A 16,140-nucleotide genomic window follows, 5' to 3' on the forward strand; every position below is an offset into this window, starting at 1 on the left:
GAATGGCCAGTAATGAACCCTCCGTTTCAGGGAACATCTTTCCTGATGTCAACCAATAGTTCGACGCTGCATTGTCGACATAGTCTTGGCTGACCTCATTGGGATGTCGCCCGTGCAGAGGTTTGCCCATCCTGGTGCGCATTTTTTCGTCTTTAGTAAGGTGGTTTATGCGCATTTCTGGTTTCCTCAGTTTGATTGGTGTTGTGTCATCTACTGCGCAAATAGCGCGATGTAGAGTAGATGTCTCAACTTGCATCTGAAAATAAGTTCTTAAATTAGCAATTTGTTTATCTAATTGCTCACCTATACTCATAAGTCCTCTTCCTCCTAGATTCCGTGGTAATGTCGTTCTTTCTACTGCACTTTTAGGATGGTGTTTTTGTGCCTTTGTGAGGTGTGTTCGTACTTTTCGCTGAAGATTTTCTATATATGTTTTTGTCCACTTAACAATACCAAATGAATAGCTAAGCGCGGAACAAGCGTAGGTGTTTAGTGCCTTAAACAAATTTTTACTGTTAAGCTGTGAACGAAGCAGCTGTTTTATCCTTCGTATAAACTCAGTAGTTATCTCAGTTTTTATTTGCTTATGGTCAATTTTCCGCGCCTGTTTTACTTCAAGATACTTGTATATATCATTTTCACCCATGGCCGCGATGTTCTGACCATTTTGCATTCGAATCCACCGGGCTGTAACTTTCCTCTGACTATATTTAAAACGCGGCACTTGTCTAGTCCAAAGTGCATATTAATATCCAAAGTGCACATTAATATTATAATTATTAATATTCAGTCTATTATTCGACGAGCATGTAATGATAGCTATTACTCACGATGATAAAGTTGCGACTGTACTAGTTGAACAGTTGTATTTACAGTTGTACGACTGTAATGATCAGAATGAGTAATAGTCATTACATGCGAGTAAAAAATTATACTTTTTCTAGGGCCTTCTTTTTATTAGTAGAAAAATTATACTTTAAAATACATCGTTTTTTTTATTGATGTAAGATTGAAAAATTCAAATGGTTCTCGTGATTTCTCCGGTAATAAGTTATAACCTTATACGCAGCTTCGGTAATTTCAGGTAGAGTTCCAGTTTCAATTTCATCTCAACTTAATAAAAAAAACGCAAAACCAAACGTGAAAATTAAAAATTCACTCAATAAACACGCGTCCATGACAATTTTTTAGAACAGCGTTATTTGTTACCCTTATTAATTTGTCGTGGTCAAGCAATAAGATAACAGAGGCCATTCGACCAAGACAATCAAGCTTCAGGCAACTTGATACGGAACTTTGTTGCTATGTTGCATTGGACGGCATCTAAGGGCGTTTAAATTTAGAGTGGACTGACACTGTTATGAGACATGTGATGAGACGAGATAATTACCTAATACTCCAGGTCATTATACAAGGAAAAATCCAGGGAAAAACATCCATAGGAAGGAAACGTAATTCATAACTGAAGAACCTTAGGGAATGGTTTTGGATGAAGTTACCAACGAATTAATTAGAGCCGCAGTCTCAAAAGTAAACATCGCTCTGATGATTGTCAACCTTCGAACAACCTTCGGAGACGGTACCTAGAAAAGAAGAAGACACTGCTATTACCTTATGTGAGCTGTATCGTGTATATTAATATTGCAAAATAAATTTGGGGAAACACTATTTTGGTGTATTTCTGTAGAGAATTAAATTTAAAGATTGCAACTTAACAGCACGCAAGCTCATGTAGCGTAATGACAGTTTGTCTCGGCCTTAATATTTGTCACATATGTCACTAGGCATGTATCACTTGATTAATTTAATCCGTGAGTAATGATCCGTGTGAGTAATAAACTATTACTTGTGGGTAAAGTAATAAGAAGTGTTTTATCTATTCAAAGATAGTGAATAATGAACATGTTATTAAACGGTCGTAGAAATAATATTTTACCTATATATTATTCAATCTTTTGAAATCGATCTACGCGTTGTGAAAATATTATTAATTATATTTACGTTTTGTCCTCATAAAATATAGTACCTAATAGTTAACATTTTACTGGCATTGTGCAAACAAACGTTTGATATTATTTTGCAGAAAAACATTTTAAAATATCTTTATTTTTTTATTTGTACAAATAAATTACATAAACTAAATACAGTGGAACCTCGATAACTCGGATTAATCGGGACCGCGACCGATCCGGGTTATCGAAAATCCGAGATAGCCGGAGAATATGGTAAAAATTAATAAAATACGGTATACTTACAGATAAACTCCGTTAGACTTGAAATAACATGAAATATATTTATAAATATGCACAGTATTACCTACTCATTAAAATTACTAAAAAAACACCAAACCCAAACGTAAGCAAATGGAAGCGAACAATACAAGACACACAATACTAAAGACCATTGTTTATAAAAGAATTTTTTAAATAGTCTTTCCTAAACAATGCTGACAGTTTGAAATAAAAAGGAATATATACTACAGACAGGTGGCTGTTGTTTCTGCGGCGTGTGCTATGAGTCATTTTTAATATCGTATAGTTCAAATTACACACATAAGTACACATTATCTCTCAAATATTATATTACATACATTTTTATTGTTGAAAGGTTTGTCTGATAATTAACTATTTTGATTGGAAATAAGCCACAATTAAATTGAAAAATATAAAATATTGAAAATCAAAATGTTTATCTGATGAAAATCGGTCCGGGTTAGCCGGACTTCCGGGTTATCGGGGGCCGACTTATCGGGGTTCCACTGTACATTTAAACCACTATTTATTTTTTTTTTAGACAAGTGCATATTTCTGAATCTACCTACCAATGTCTGGGAGGAGCTTATGAAGTTGAACCCGGAAATGGTCAGGATAGAGATGCTTACCTCAGGGAACACAACGTAATAACCTACTTAATCAAACAATGTGAGCCTATGAGATCCAGAAAACGTTTGGCTTCAAGACCAAGGTAAATACATTGTGTTACAAACGGCGGCGGCGTCTTTTATTCCGTATACTAGCCATTTAGTTTTTTATATTTCTGATGATTCCATTTTGTATTTTCTGACACATCTTCGGTGCTAATCTAACAAATAAATCAATGCGGATTGCCGTCCATGCCGATGACATCGGCATGATGTCTGAAAGAGACGGCAGAAATATATTAACAATAATTAAAAAGGGGAAAAAGCGTCTGCACCAGGGCCGGATTTAAGGGGGCAGGCTGGGCAGCTGCCTGGGGCCCCCACAAAGCAGCAGACGTAAAAAAATCAGCACATTATTCACATAGAATAATTTTTGTCAATCAATTAACTCTAATATTTCGTTACATGAAAGGTTTCCCAATTAGAATAGTTAATTACAAAAATGCCACAAAAAAATTGCTTTAGAACAATATTATGAAAGGTTTCACTCCTGTTGAAAGGTTTCTCAGAACAATATTATGAAAGGTTTCACTCCTGTTGAAATGTTTCTCATATTTTTGCCAAATCACGGTCATAAAGTAGAAGATATATTTAACTATCTAATGACATCCTTGCAAGAACATGAGAACATGATATCGATTTGAAAAACTGCAGGGGACAGTCCTACGACAACGCGTCAGTTATGAGTGAAAAGTACAATGGTGTTCAGGCTAAAATTAGAGAACATAATTTCTTGGCGTTGTGGATTCCGTGTGCCACCCACTCTCTAAATTTAGTTGCAAAAAAACTAAATACTACTCAAAAAACTGAAAGTTCTAACTCAAATATGCCAAATTCCTGTTTCAAGTAAGAAAAACGCCTTTTGGCGACAGGTGGGATTGAAAGTGTTAAAACTTAAAATCATTATATGTATATAGACTTCTGATTAGGATGGTTGGGTGTTACTTTTTTTAGTAGTGAGTATATAACTAACCATTTTTATTTTTAGTATTTTCTCCAACAAATTATGGCCGGAGGAAGACATAAAGAGTGGATTTAATTCTCCTACCACTCCACCAACACCTGTATCACCTCCACTACCTCCTCCAAGTGAACGAAGTGACAGTGGTATACAGCATAGTGGTACAGAAGAAGAAAACACTACAGATTGGACACCAGAAATTCCGTTTGAAAATGTATGTAACTTTTAAAAATTAAATCTTGTTTTGTTAGTTGTTTTAAATTCTAAAAATAATTAAAAATTACTAGTCACATACAAAGTAAATGTAGGAAAGTCTAATAACCCTTAGATTACTTATTGAAGTTCTTATATTTTAAAATTGACCTGACACGAAGTCAATTTCACTTTAGGGTAACTTTCACTTTAAGGTCAGATTTCACGTTAAAGTAACTAGCAAATCCCTACTCAAAACAAGGTCGTTAATGTCCTGAGGAAGATACCAGCCAACTGACAGATTCTAATTGGATTCCATATGCAGATTGTTAGTAGTTATTGTTTTGACTACGAAAATGTCTAATAAATCTGTAACAATCAATCTGTGGAGATCAGATGACTAGTAGTTTGGTTCTCCAGTTGACTATATATTTTTGTGATGATCTTAAGCAGATTACGCATATCTTCTACCTTAGTTATTATGTTTCTGGAGTCTCAATTAATACGCTTAGCCTTTTAGCCTCCTTCAGCCAAATACCTGTATCATCATCATTCTCTTTGCCATTATCCCTATCCCTCAGCTTCCCTAATTGCATTTCTCCATAAGTTTCTATCTTGTGTCATATCACCATCAATCCCTTTATCGACATGTAATGCCTAAGCGTCTCTACCCAGATATTCTTTGGTCTTCCTTTGCTTCTACTTCCAGGAACCCGAAATTAGGCAATTCTTCTTATTGGGTGATTAATGTCTCGACGTTGAACATGACCAAACCATCTCTTAACCTATGGTCCCTCATTTTGGCATCAATTGGTGCCACCCCTAGACTTCCCCTAAAATACTCATTCCTAATGTTATCTTTTTTGTCACTCCACTCATCCATCTAAGCATTGTCATTTCCTCCAGATGCATTCGTTGTTCCTCTTTCTTTTTAACTGCCCAACATTCAGTTCCGTACGTCATAGCCGGTCTTACGGCTGTTTTATAGAATTTTTTCTTCAGCCTCATTGAAATTTTTCATTTCATCCATCCAACCCCAGTTCTATTGCATGTACTTCCATCTATTTTGTTTACTCTGTAATGCCGGTCATAGGTATTTAAAACTTTCACTTCTCACAATCATTTCACCATCCAAAGATATCAGTTTATTTGTAGTAACTCCATTTTTAAACGAACTATCCAAATACTATGTCTTTGTTCTACTAATTTTTAAACCTTTATCCTCAAGAGCTTGTCTTTAATGTTCCAATTTTCGTTCTAAGTCTTTTTCACTATTTCCTACTAAAACTACATCATCAGCATAGAATAAGCACTATGGAATGTCACCCCTGTAGTTTCGCTGTTATCTGGTCCAAAACTGATGAGAATAAATTAATAAGGACTAAGCACATAGCCTTGGTGCAATCCTACTTTCACATGGAATTTAAAAGTCTCTCTCACACCTGTCGTAACACTAGTCGTTACTCCTTAATGCATATCTCTCGTTCACCACAGAATCTCTCGACACTCTCGAGGAACTCTATCATATGCTTTTTTTAAGATCAATGAATACCATGTTCGCTTTTGTTTCTCAATTCCTGTATTCTAGATATTATCGCATATTTCAGGCCCATGACCACCTAGAGGGCTAAAAATAGATATATATACTAAAATTTGATAAAAATCTGCGTATCCCTGCCCACTACAAAAGTGGTCGAAAAGTAAAAATAATACTTATATTATATTATAATTTAAGCTATTTATATAGAGAGATAACAGACAACCGCACCGACACATTATTTTAAAACACAAATAAATTAACTAAAGCATTACTTCATACTTCCTATTTTAACATATATGATTTTAAAGTCTCATCGCTCATAAAGGCAAATATTATTATTATTGTGTAAAACACAAATAATGCTTCATATAAACCTTAAAAATCTAACCAGAATGAAAATTACAGCAGAGAGAAATGAAATATTTCACATAGCAAGTGAGTGAAACTTACATGGAAAAAATTAATATCATACATAAGTTTTTTGATATTTTTAGTTCTGATTCAGTCCAACTTTATTGTTCTGATATTTTTCTTAATTTCTTCACTTTTACCACGTGTAATTTAAACACATTCAATTTTACTTCTCTAATTTATCTCATTATTTTTTTTATTTATTTCCGAAAATTGTATTTATTATAATTAGATGAATTTTGAAAGGTATTAATTGGCTTTGATATTTTCTTAGATGTTAAATATTATATTACTTTATATATGTAGGTATATTTGCTTCTTTTCTACTCAATCATGCATAGATGTTGTTGAGAAGATCTTTCTTGAAACATCAGTACCTAATGAAAAACAGTCATCATATTATTATCGATTCATCATATTATTCAGTAATGGCGATAGTATATAAATGGACAAAATAAAGGTATTTTTTTCCAATTGGACACTGTAAAGATATAGATCTTGTTGTAAATGTTAAATTTATAGACTTTCGAAAATAATGTTTAATAACAGTTAAGTAAAAACATAGGTCCTGACTACTTTTATATTGTTTTAGTTACATAGAACATTATCAGCTGAATTAGAAGAAGAATCTGATAATATCTCAATATATAAACAAAAGTTTGATACCATTGAAGGAAAGTACCGAAAGCGAGGTTCCACTTTTGTCTCAGCTGCAGAACAAATCGACGATATTATTGATCACAGTATAGAAATAGAAAGTAACAAAAGGATGAGAAATGCCAACGTGAATCCGTGGACTCTGAGATTTATTGATACTGAAATGGAACACCAGGTAAGTGCATGCAATTTATATCAATAGGGAGTTTTTGTGCACACAAATACGTAAACGTAACGCATCTTTTTGACATATACGCTTGCGCATTAATGGTTGAACTCCCGTATCGCGATACGTATTACCTAAGGCAAAGAATACATATCTCTCTCAAGGAGATATGTATTCTTTGCCTAAGGTTACGGGCTGGTACGTTAGGTTCATACGCATCCCTATCGAGCCGAAAGTCACCGAATGCACACGAGGATCTTGCCCGATTACCTACCAAATGAACATTTCATCAGCGTACTACCCGTTTATTAGTCAATCCAAACCACGTGACCTCTGGTTGGCACACAAACTAACAAAGAGGTTATGTTTGTATCTATTTTTCAATGATTTTTCATTGTTTATCGTCGTATTTTGTCTATTTTGGATTCATTTGGATTTCGTTTCCTGTTTTTGTTAACTTTATAAACTTTACCACAATGCAAAGTGATTATTTAAGGAAATCATTATTGGAAACTCCAGATGTTGCGAGAAAGGTAGGCGAAACAATTTTTATTTACTGTTCATTTTGCCCCGATATTTATCAATAATGATGAATTTTGCAAGCAATAACATTATTTCTTTTATTGTTTTAGATATTTATTGAAGCTGAAAATAATTGGGGACTTAGATCCATAGGCAATTCAGTCAGAATTGGATTTTACAGTAAAGTGCAGTCCATCAAGTTACTATTATAGATATTTATACATATTTGGTGGAGTCTCACAGTTGCTACTCTAAGCAGCAGATGAAAGAAAGCATACAAAAGCCTTCAGGCACATAAATATTTTACAGCTAAATTTGTTTTGAACGTTGGAGTAAAAATTGTTAATGATTTCCTGATTTCCATATTATTGTTGGAAAGGTATGCCTTTATTTTATTTATTGACCATTAAGAAATATATGGATAACAGTATTAGTGTCTTTTGGATAAATTGGTTCTAAATATTAGATTTATTTACGTTTATATATCTGTATGAAACCAGACATATTGTCTTCCTAATCTGTAAACTGCGAACTCCATAATTCTGTCATGCTGTCTGATACTGTCATGATTGTTCTAAAATTATATTATATGAATGTCTGATTTTAAATAAAATATTCTCAATCATTGTAAAGAACGCAAATACTCTAATAAAAATAAATTTTTGTAGTTGAAGAATTTCCAAAAAAATAAAATATTTTTTTTAGGTGAAGCATTTCCAAAAAGCTAATGCTAAACGACTAAATACTTGGGTGGGGTGATAGCCAGTTCTGATGACATAGCAAATGCACATTGTATGCATATGGCCGGTAATAGTGAAGCCTGCAGCCATATTGCAGCAATCCTATTTTTAGCTGAGTATGCCCAGGGCACGACAGATGAAGAAGAACCAAATGCATGTACATATGTTACAGCTACATGGTTTGGAGATAGCAACATATGCATTCTCTGATGAAAAACTAATGAGTTTTGAAACTGTTCTGTCAGAGTGCTTGTTGCGCTCACTAAACGAACTGAAATATAAGACGGTTTTGGCATTGTGTTGCAGCGATATAGAAAATGGCTATTCATTTTTAATTATAATGTACTTCTTCATCATGAGTAATTATGTATTGGTCTTTTAAATGTGTATTTATTTTTGTAATTAGTATCAACTTGTAATGATAATATACATTTATCGTTTAAGGTATGACTATGTTTTGACTCTAAAATAAATGTTTTAAAAATCGAATCCTGCCTCTTTCTGTTAGTTACTACCCATGGATATCACAAACTTGTGCTTACTGATAGGTTTGTTCGTAGAACGATCAGCAACTCTTGCCAACCATTAGACACATGTGCATTCGTAGTCTATGAATGCTAACTGTTAACTGCACAACGCTAACTGTTAACTGCTCATGTGTCTGATGGTTCGCAGAGGTTGCTGATCGTTTGTGTTGTACTACGAACAAACCTATTAGGTCTGGATCCCGCATGCCAAAAAAATTGATTAATATCAAGCTGAAAGTTTGTTAATAGCTTAACGATGTCCAGTCGGACAAACTTTGATGTATTGTGACACTGGAACAGGAGTAGTTTTAATTGTGAAACAGTTTGGAAACTCAGATTTGGAACATCAGATTACGAAAACGTCCCATACATTTTGTCGGACAGAACATCCAATTGATCTGTTACCCTTTCATTAAATTCTCATGCAAAAATCAGACTGCTATTACTAACCAACATGATTCCTGTCGTTTGCCATGGTCTTCATGTTCTACTCATTAAAATGCCCAGTTGGTGATTTTTTCACCAGTCTGGTTTTTGCATGAGAGTTTAATGAATTGGTAGCAAATCAATTGGAAGTTTTATCTGACAAAATACATAAACATTTTCGTAGTCTGACGTTATAAATTTTTAACCTGTTCCAGTGCTCCCATACATCAAAGTTTGTCCGAATAGACACCGTTAAGCTATTAATAAATTTTCAGCTTGCTATTAATCAACTTTTTTTTGGTACGCGGCATCCAGGTCTATATGGAATAAATAAATAACAAAACAAATTCCCTGTCAAAACTGCATTTATTTTGAATAGAATGAAAAATAAAATAATATTGTTTTAACAAAATAGGGGATAAATGTTAAAATTTAGTATTAATAAAGTTTGTCACATTGGCCTAAAATTAATGTCACTAGTTACGTTAGTGTCACATATACATAATTGTAATAATATTAATAAAGACCATAATTCATAGCATGAGTGCCTCCTGTTTTTTGATAATTTAGTTAGGCGAGGAAACAAATGAGTTTCTATAGAGCTTTTCATCGATTGTCATTTGTTTCGAGCTTCTGTTAGATGTTGTATAATCCGTGTATAATATTACTATACACGGATTATACCACATATGACAGAAGCTCAAAACAAATGACTCTGAATGAAAAGCCCCACAAAGGGAACACGAAAAAAATTAACATCCGATCAGCTTGACTTCCACAGTTCACTACTATACAAGTTACAGGCATGTTTTCAGAACTTAAAATCACCAAAATCGAAAAGTTTATAAAATAATCAATCTAATGAATGTCTAAATACTATATTAAGCTCAAAATCATGAGAAAAAACAAATTAAAATTGACATTATTCTGATCAGTTGGACTTCCACAGTTCACTACTATACAAGTCACAGGCATGTTGTCAGCACTCAAAATCACCAAAAACGTAAAGTTTATAAAATAATTAATCTAATGAATGTCTTTAAATACTATATTAAGCTCAAAATCACGACAAAAAAACAAATTAAAATTAACATTATTCTGATCAGTTGGACTTCCACAGTTCACTACTATACAAGTCACAGGCATATTGTCAGCACTCAAAATCGCCAAAAACGTAAAGTTTATAAAATAATTAATCTAATGAATGTCTTTAAATACTATATTAAGCTCAAAATCAGGACAAAAAACAAATTAAAATTAACATTATCCCGATCAGTTGGACTTCCACAGTTCACTACTATACAAGTCACAGGCATGTTGTCAGCACTTAAAATCACCAAAAACGTAAAGTTTATAAAATAATTAATCTAATGAATGTCTTTAAATACTATACTACCTCAAAATAACGACAAAAAACAAATAAGAAAAATCAATAATTACATTGAGTTTAGGTTAAGAACAGTTTTGTGTGCCAACCAAAGATCACGTGATTTAACTTTGACAGGTCGATGGATTCCCTAATAAACATTTTAAGGTTATATTGGTTATTGGTTTACTCTATTTGAGTAAAATTATTCTGTGTTTGTAATTGGAAATTGGAACTTCATAATAGATTTAAAATTTTATTGTTTTTAAGTTGTCTATTAATAAAGCAAAATAAGCAAATCTTGTATTAATTTAAGAAATACAGTGATCACCACAATTAATAACTAGATAAACAAATGACCTAGTTTCAGTAAAATTTTCAAATAAATATTACCACACTATTTACATTATACCTACTGGAATTCTGATGTAGGTATACAATAATTTACAACTAAAAAGTAGGTATAAACAAAAATAAAAAAGTTTTAACCTAAGGAAAAATAATATTTTTATATTTAAATAGAAGCAATTAAAACCATACAATTTCATCATTCATTTATCTTTTTTTACATTTGTATATTAATTGTATATTGTGTGAACATTGTTTTATTTTTTTAAATGTCAACGGAATTTAAAAATGACTTTACGATTTGCTTTACGTTACGTTAAGGCAGTTACAAAAACTACCTATTTTAACATTCATCCTCTACGACACGTTAGTTGCTTTACGTAAGTATACGGAGATGCGTACGTTACGTAGCAACAAAAACTCCCTAGTGATGAGCGCGCTAATAACCGGCAAAATAGCACAAAAGATGGAAAACGTATTAAATTGTGAGATAAAAAGAAATGAAACTAGTTGAGCTGGGAAATTTAGCGATATTAACCTAAAAAATTACATTATATTGATTGTTTCCCACCTTTAGACGTATCGGACGAGTTTAGCAACTGCTACTTTCACAGTGACAGTTTTATTTGACATACTCCTCTGACACGTGTAAAGGTGGGAAACAATCAATATAATGGGAATTTTTATGTTAATATCGCTAAATTTCCCAGCTCGACTAATTTCATTTCTTTTTATCTCACAAATTAATACGTTTTCCATCTTTTGCGCTATTTTGCGCTTATTCGCACGCTCATCACTGTATTCATTATTCTAGAAAAGTAGAGATAATGCGCATTTAGTCGATTTAATCGGTGAGAGTATTTTGAATATTATGAAGTTTTCGGTCGTGTTTATTGTTTTCCCCAAGAACTCCAATCTTTTTTGTGCAGTCTTTTTATGGCGCGATGGGTGATCAAAGAGTACCATATCATAGCATCTCTGAAATCCTGTTGTCATCCTGGTCTGGTCCGGAATTTTCCTCGTTTTTCTTAGAATTATCGTTAAACATGTTTTTCAATTTTCGGAACTATTTTTTTCTTCTTCATCATCATCTTAGGTCAGGCGAGACTCATAATATTTGGTACTCGTTCGTAAGATCTTTGTACCATACCTAAGCTATTGTTTCCATTAAAGTCTAATGAGTGTTGTAGCCTCAACAAAAGCCAGTACTTTCCTTATTTGTAGTTTTGGGATATCTTCTGGTTCAATCCTCAGTTGACCAGTTAATTCCTGCCTCATATCACTCAAAAAATTTCATTGGCATAGATTATTATTTATGGCAGTACCTTTATGGTATCTTCTACCATTTCCCATTTTCTGCACAATGGTTCATCCACCTTACCTAGCTTGTATAGATATTTTCTTAAACTAAACAGCAATGTCGTCACCATTTCGTTGACCGTTTTAATCGGTCGTTTAATTGACCGTTTATAATCGGTTCATAATATTGTTCAAGAGTTTTTTACCGATATTCTTGATTATTTTCTTAGTCTGGCGTGCCTTTAGTGGATCTTTATTTCTTTTGATGATTCCATAATATTTTATTAGTAGATACTATTACTGAGTTCACTCGCTGTTCTATTTTAATTTTTGATGGCTATTTTACCTGTATCCATTGTTAGTTTTATTGGTTCTCCACAGGGCCGTAAGTACGATGTTGGGGGCCCCGGGCCAAACGTGATCCGTGGGGGTTTACCCTTTTGAAAACGCATTTTAATGCAAATGCATTCCATGGCCGAAGTCTCTTTATGGTCAGAAAATAACCAGCAAGGAAGACAATAAATACTATCATTTATTTTAGAGTAGCACAACCAATTTCTTTTTAGCTTCATTTCACCCTTAGTGGTTGAGCTGTAAAAGTGGTTTGAGAAACATCTACCCTGTTGATATTCATCTCTTGGAAAAGGTCCATCATGCTGAAAAGGTTCTGCCTGGATGGTCACTTGCTTCATGTCACTTTCATGCACAGTTCTTGGGAAAACATCGCACAAGCTTACTTCTTTATCTATAGAGGTTGGTTCTTAAACCGGAATGGTATCTTCACTACGGCCAGACTCTTTGGTAATTGATTCTGCTTGCAGGTCAAGCAGATTTTGATCATTTTCTTCAAAGTTATGAAAAATTTCTACTTCATGGTTTACAGATTCCGCTAATTCATTCTGCAATTCTTTATATATTTACGAAAGGTCTTGGGGGTCCCAGCTTAGCCCGGGTCCCCTCTTAAAATGGCATTTTAGGATTTATTTCACCGAAATAACTAATTTCCTAAATAATAATTTAAATTTTTATGGTATGGTCTCAGGGGCCCCAGCTTAGCTCAGGCCTGAGGTGCCCCTGTTCTGTCCCAATTGCATTTTAGTCAAAAAGAATAATTTCCCCAGTAAAAAATTAAAACTTTATGTTGAGGTCTAGTAAGGTCTTTTTAAAATTGTATGATTTGAAAATATTTTATTGGGATCGGCTTTTAAAATACATCTTTTTATTTTCCCCGTTAAAATCTATGCACGGTCAACCAATTAAGGGCTCCTGCGGGCCCCCTTGGCCGGGGGCCCCGGCGCATTGCCTCGGTTGCCCCAATGGTAGTTACGGCCCTGGTTCTCCATTTATTTCTATATGTCTCATGCATTTTTTCTGCTCTGTTATTCGCTTCGATTTTCTTTCAACGGTATTTTGTAATATGTTTCTCATTCTTTGTCCTTTAATAATTATAAGCTAGATGTTTTGTTGTCTTTTCTAATTTTGCCTATAAATTTTCAACATACTTATCTGCATCTTGTTTCCTTTAAGTGTGTCTGCAGTTCCACACACTTGTTGTCGAATGCCTCTCTCTAAGGCAGGCCGCACATCAAAGAAACATGAAACGTAAATTACGTTTCATGGAAATAAACCAATGCTAAACAAATATATGTCCGGCCATTTATGAAACTCTCCGAAAATAAAAATGTATCACGAGCATGAATCACACTCGTTTCATTGGTAGGCGGACTTTGAGATTTGTTTAGCAGTGTTTTCTTTACATGAAACAGGTTTTTCGTTTCATGTTTCATGTTTTTCGTTTCATGTTTCTTTGGTGTGCGGCTTGGCTAATGGTTAATAAATGTTCCCTTTTTTTATTTTGACTGCGTCTTTAATTTCTTATGATACGCTCTTATTTACATATTTCCTTGTTTCATTTTGTCCCAACGCGTCTCTTGCTTCCGCTTGTACCGATTCTTTAATGTGTTTTTCGTCTAATCGATCTTATTGAAGTGTTCTATTTTTGAGTTCTATTGGAAAAATATATATAAAAAAACATTTTTAAAAATGTGTTGTTTTAGTTCAGTCAACTTAGAGAAGACATGTTCAAATCAAATATGATGTGTTGCTTTATAATATGGTTATTCATCGTGGTCTGTCAAGCCATTACAACAGAAATGTAAGTATTTATAATAAATAAAACTTTATTAGAAAATAAAAAAAAATCAAAATAAAGAATATAAATGTATTACAATCAGTACAAAAGACAGCTTAGACAACGAGCGAGTTTTTAAATTTAGTATTAATGACTATTGTTGTTCCATGGAATTTTTATTTTATTTTTATATTGGTCTTTACTCCTTTGAGTAACTAGGTATATTTTCCGTTGGAATTTACCAGCTGAACATACGGGGTCGTGAATTGTAAGTTTTTTAATTCCCTCTTGTCTTCTTCGCTTCAGCATCCATCTGGCTTGCAATTTTTAGAAGCCATGGAGTTGTCACCAGGGAAATGGACCAATAAGTTTTCAATTTAGAAATCTTTTAGTAATATATTTTAATATTTTTCAATATTATTAATGTCGCTATTAGGATTGAAAACTTTACCTTACCTTTCAATTGCCAGATGACGCTAGTCACCTAATCCATTCACGTCAGTTGCAGTGTGGGGGATAAACTCTCGATGTGACTCTCGTCACTTAGAGTATGGATCAACAGGCCTACGTCTCTCCGATGAGACTCCAATAAGAGTCGAAAATCGTCTATTCAGAGTGCTGGACTGCGCTCCGTATTCTAAGTGAGGAATAAGATTGTTTTGCCTTCGAATTGCAACTGAATAAAAATGGATTTTTTTTTATTTTTATATTGGTCTTTACTCCTTTGAGTAACAAGGTCCATTTTCCGTTGGAATTTACCAGCTGAACAGACGGTGTCGTGAACTGTAAGTTTTTTGAATTCCCTCTTGTCTTTTTCGCTTCAGCATCCATCTGGCTTGCAATTTTTAGAAGTCATGGAGGTGTCACCAGGGAAATGGACCAATAAGTTTTCAATTTAAAAATCTTTTAGTAATATTTTTAATATTTTTCAATATTGTTAATGTCACTATTAGGATTGAAAACTTTACCTTTACCTTTACCTTAACTTTACCTTACCGTTTAACATTTTTGTTGTTAATAAAGATTTATTGACATAATTTACGTTAGTGAGGTTATATAGGACATACCGTATCCGTACTTTTTGGAGTCAATTCGGATTTATCAGAGCTAAAAAGTGTATGTAATATGTACAAAACTTATAAAAACGTAAATGATATTATTATATCATGTGTATATTGCCACATCCTTTGTATATATAGAAAAAGTTAACCTCACTTCATCTTTATAACAGCGTTAATTAATTTTATTCTTTGATCTAATTTTTTTGGGAACGAGGAAAATAAAAGTATTTCACATCACTAGTTTTCCATGTATTTTTACAGCGAACAACACAACAAAATAACGTGATATGACATTTTTTTAAATGTCCCATTTAAACTTACAATAAAGCGTCCTTACAAAATTCAAGCAACCGCCACCATGAGCAGGTCGGTCAATTTTGCTTTGACACTTTGTTAAAGCTCGGAGCGAATACAGAAAAATAAAAGCGGGTGTCAGGTAATACTGCACTTTGGTTAAATTGGTAGTGTATTAGGCAGCCTTTTGCCGCCGCGATAAATAAGAGCAATTTATCGTAACGATCAAGTAGTTTCAATTTATCATCGTGTGTAAACGGTTCATCGCCGTGGTTTGGACGCTGCGATAAATGCGAGCAATTTATCGTAACGATCAAGTAGTTTCAATTTATCATCGTGAATAAACGGTTTATCGCCGTGGTTTAGACGCTGCGATAAATGCGAGCAATTTATCGTTACGATCAAGTAGTTTCAATTTATCATCGTGAATAAACGGTTTATCGCCGTGGTTTAGACGCTGCGATAAATGCGAGCAATTTATCGTTACGATCAAGTAGTTCCAATTTATCATCGTGAATAAACGGTTTATCGCCGTGGTTTAGACGCTGCGATAAATGCGAGCAATTTATCGTTACGATC

At 33.6% G+C, this 16,140-nt stretch overlaps 1 protein-coding gene and 1 long non-coding RNA gene across 4 annotated transcripts in view; both read left to right on the forward strand.

The window, feature by feature from the left end:
- The window catches only part of LOC126881536 (adenylate cyclase type 8), a 1,218,021-nt gene that overhangs the window by 1,138,437 nt on the left and 63,444 nt on the right, over positions 1-16,140 (forward strand). For both annotated transcript variants that reach the window (XM_050645865.1, XM_050645866.1), the window contains exons 13-16: positions 2,794-2,964; positions 3,909-4,095; positions 6,617-6,856; positions 14,133-14,230. In XM_050645865.1, the coding sequence (XP_050501822.1) occupies positions 2,794-2,964; positions 3,909-4,095; positions 6,617-6,856; positions 14,133-14,230 (696 nt within the window). The remainder of the gene's footprint in view (positions 1-2,793; positions 2,965-3,908; positions 4,096-6,616; positions 6,857-14,132; positions 14,231-16,140) is intronic.
- Positions 7,092-8,598, forward strand: LOC126881543 (uncharacterized). 2 transcript variants are annotated; one of them, XR_007696902.1, is made up of 3 exons: positions 7,092-7,380; positions 7,480-7,748; positions 8,075-8,598. It is a non-coding gene; the product is annotated as an uncharacterized LOC126881543 (long non-coding RNA). The 2 variants fall into 2 exon arrangements; XR_007696901.1 differs by having other exon boundaries at positions 7,092-7,748.

The sequence above is a fragment of the Diabrotica virgifera genome, chromosome 3 (genome assembly GCF_917563875.1).
Source record: "Diabrotica virgifera virgifera chromosome 3, PGI_DIABVI_V3a".
Lineage (NCBI taxonomy): Eukaryota > Metazoa > Arthropoda > Insecta > Coleoptera > Chrysomelidae > Diabrotica > Diabrotica virgifera.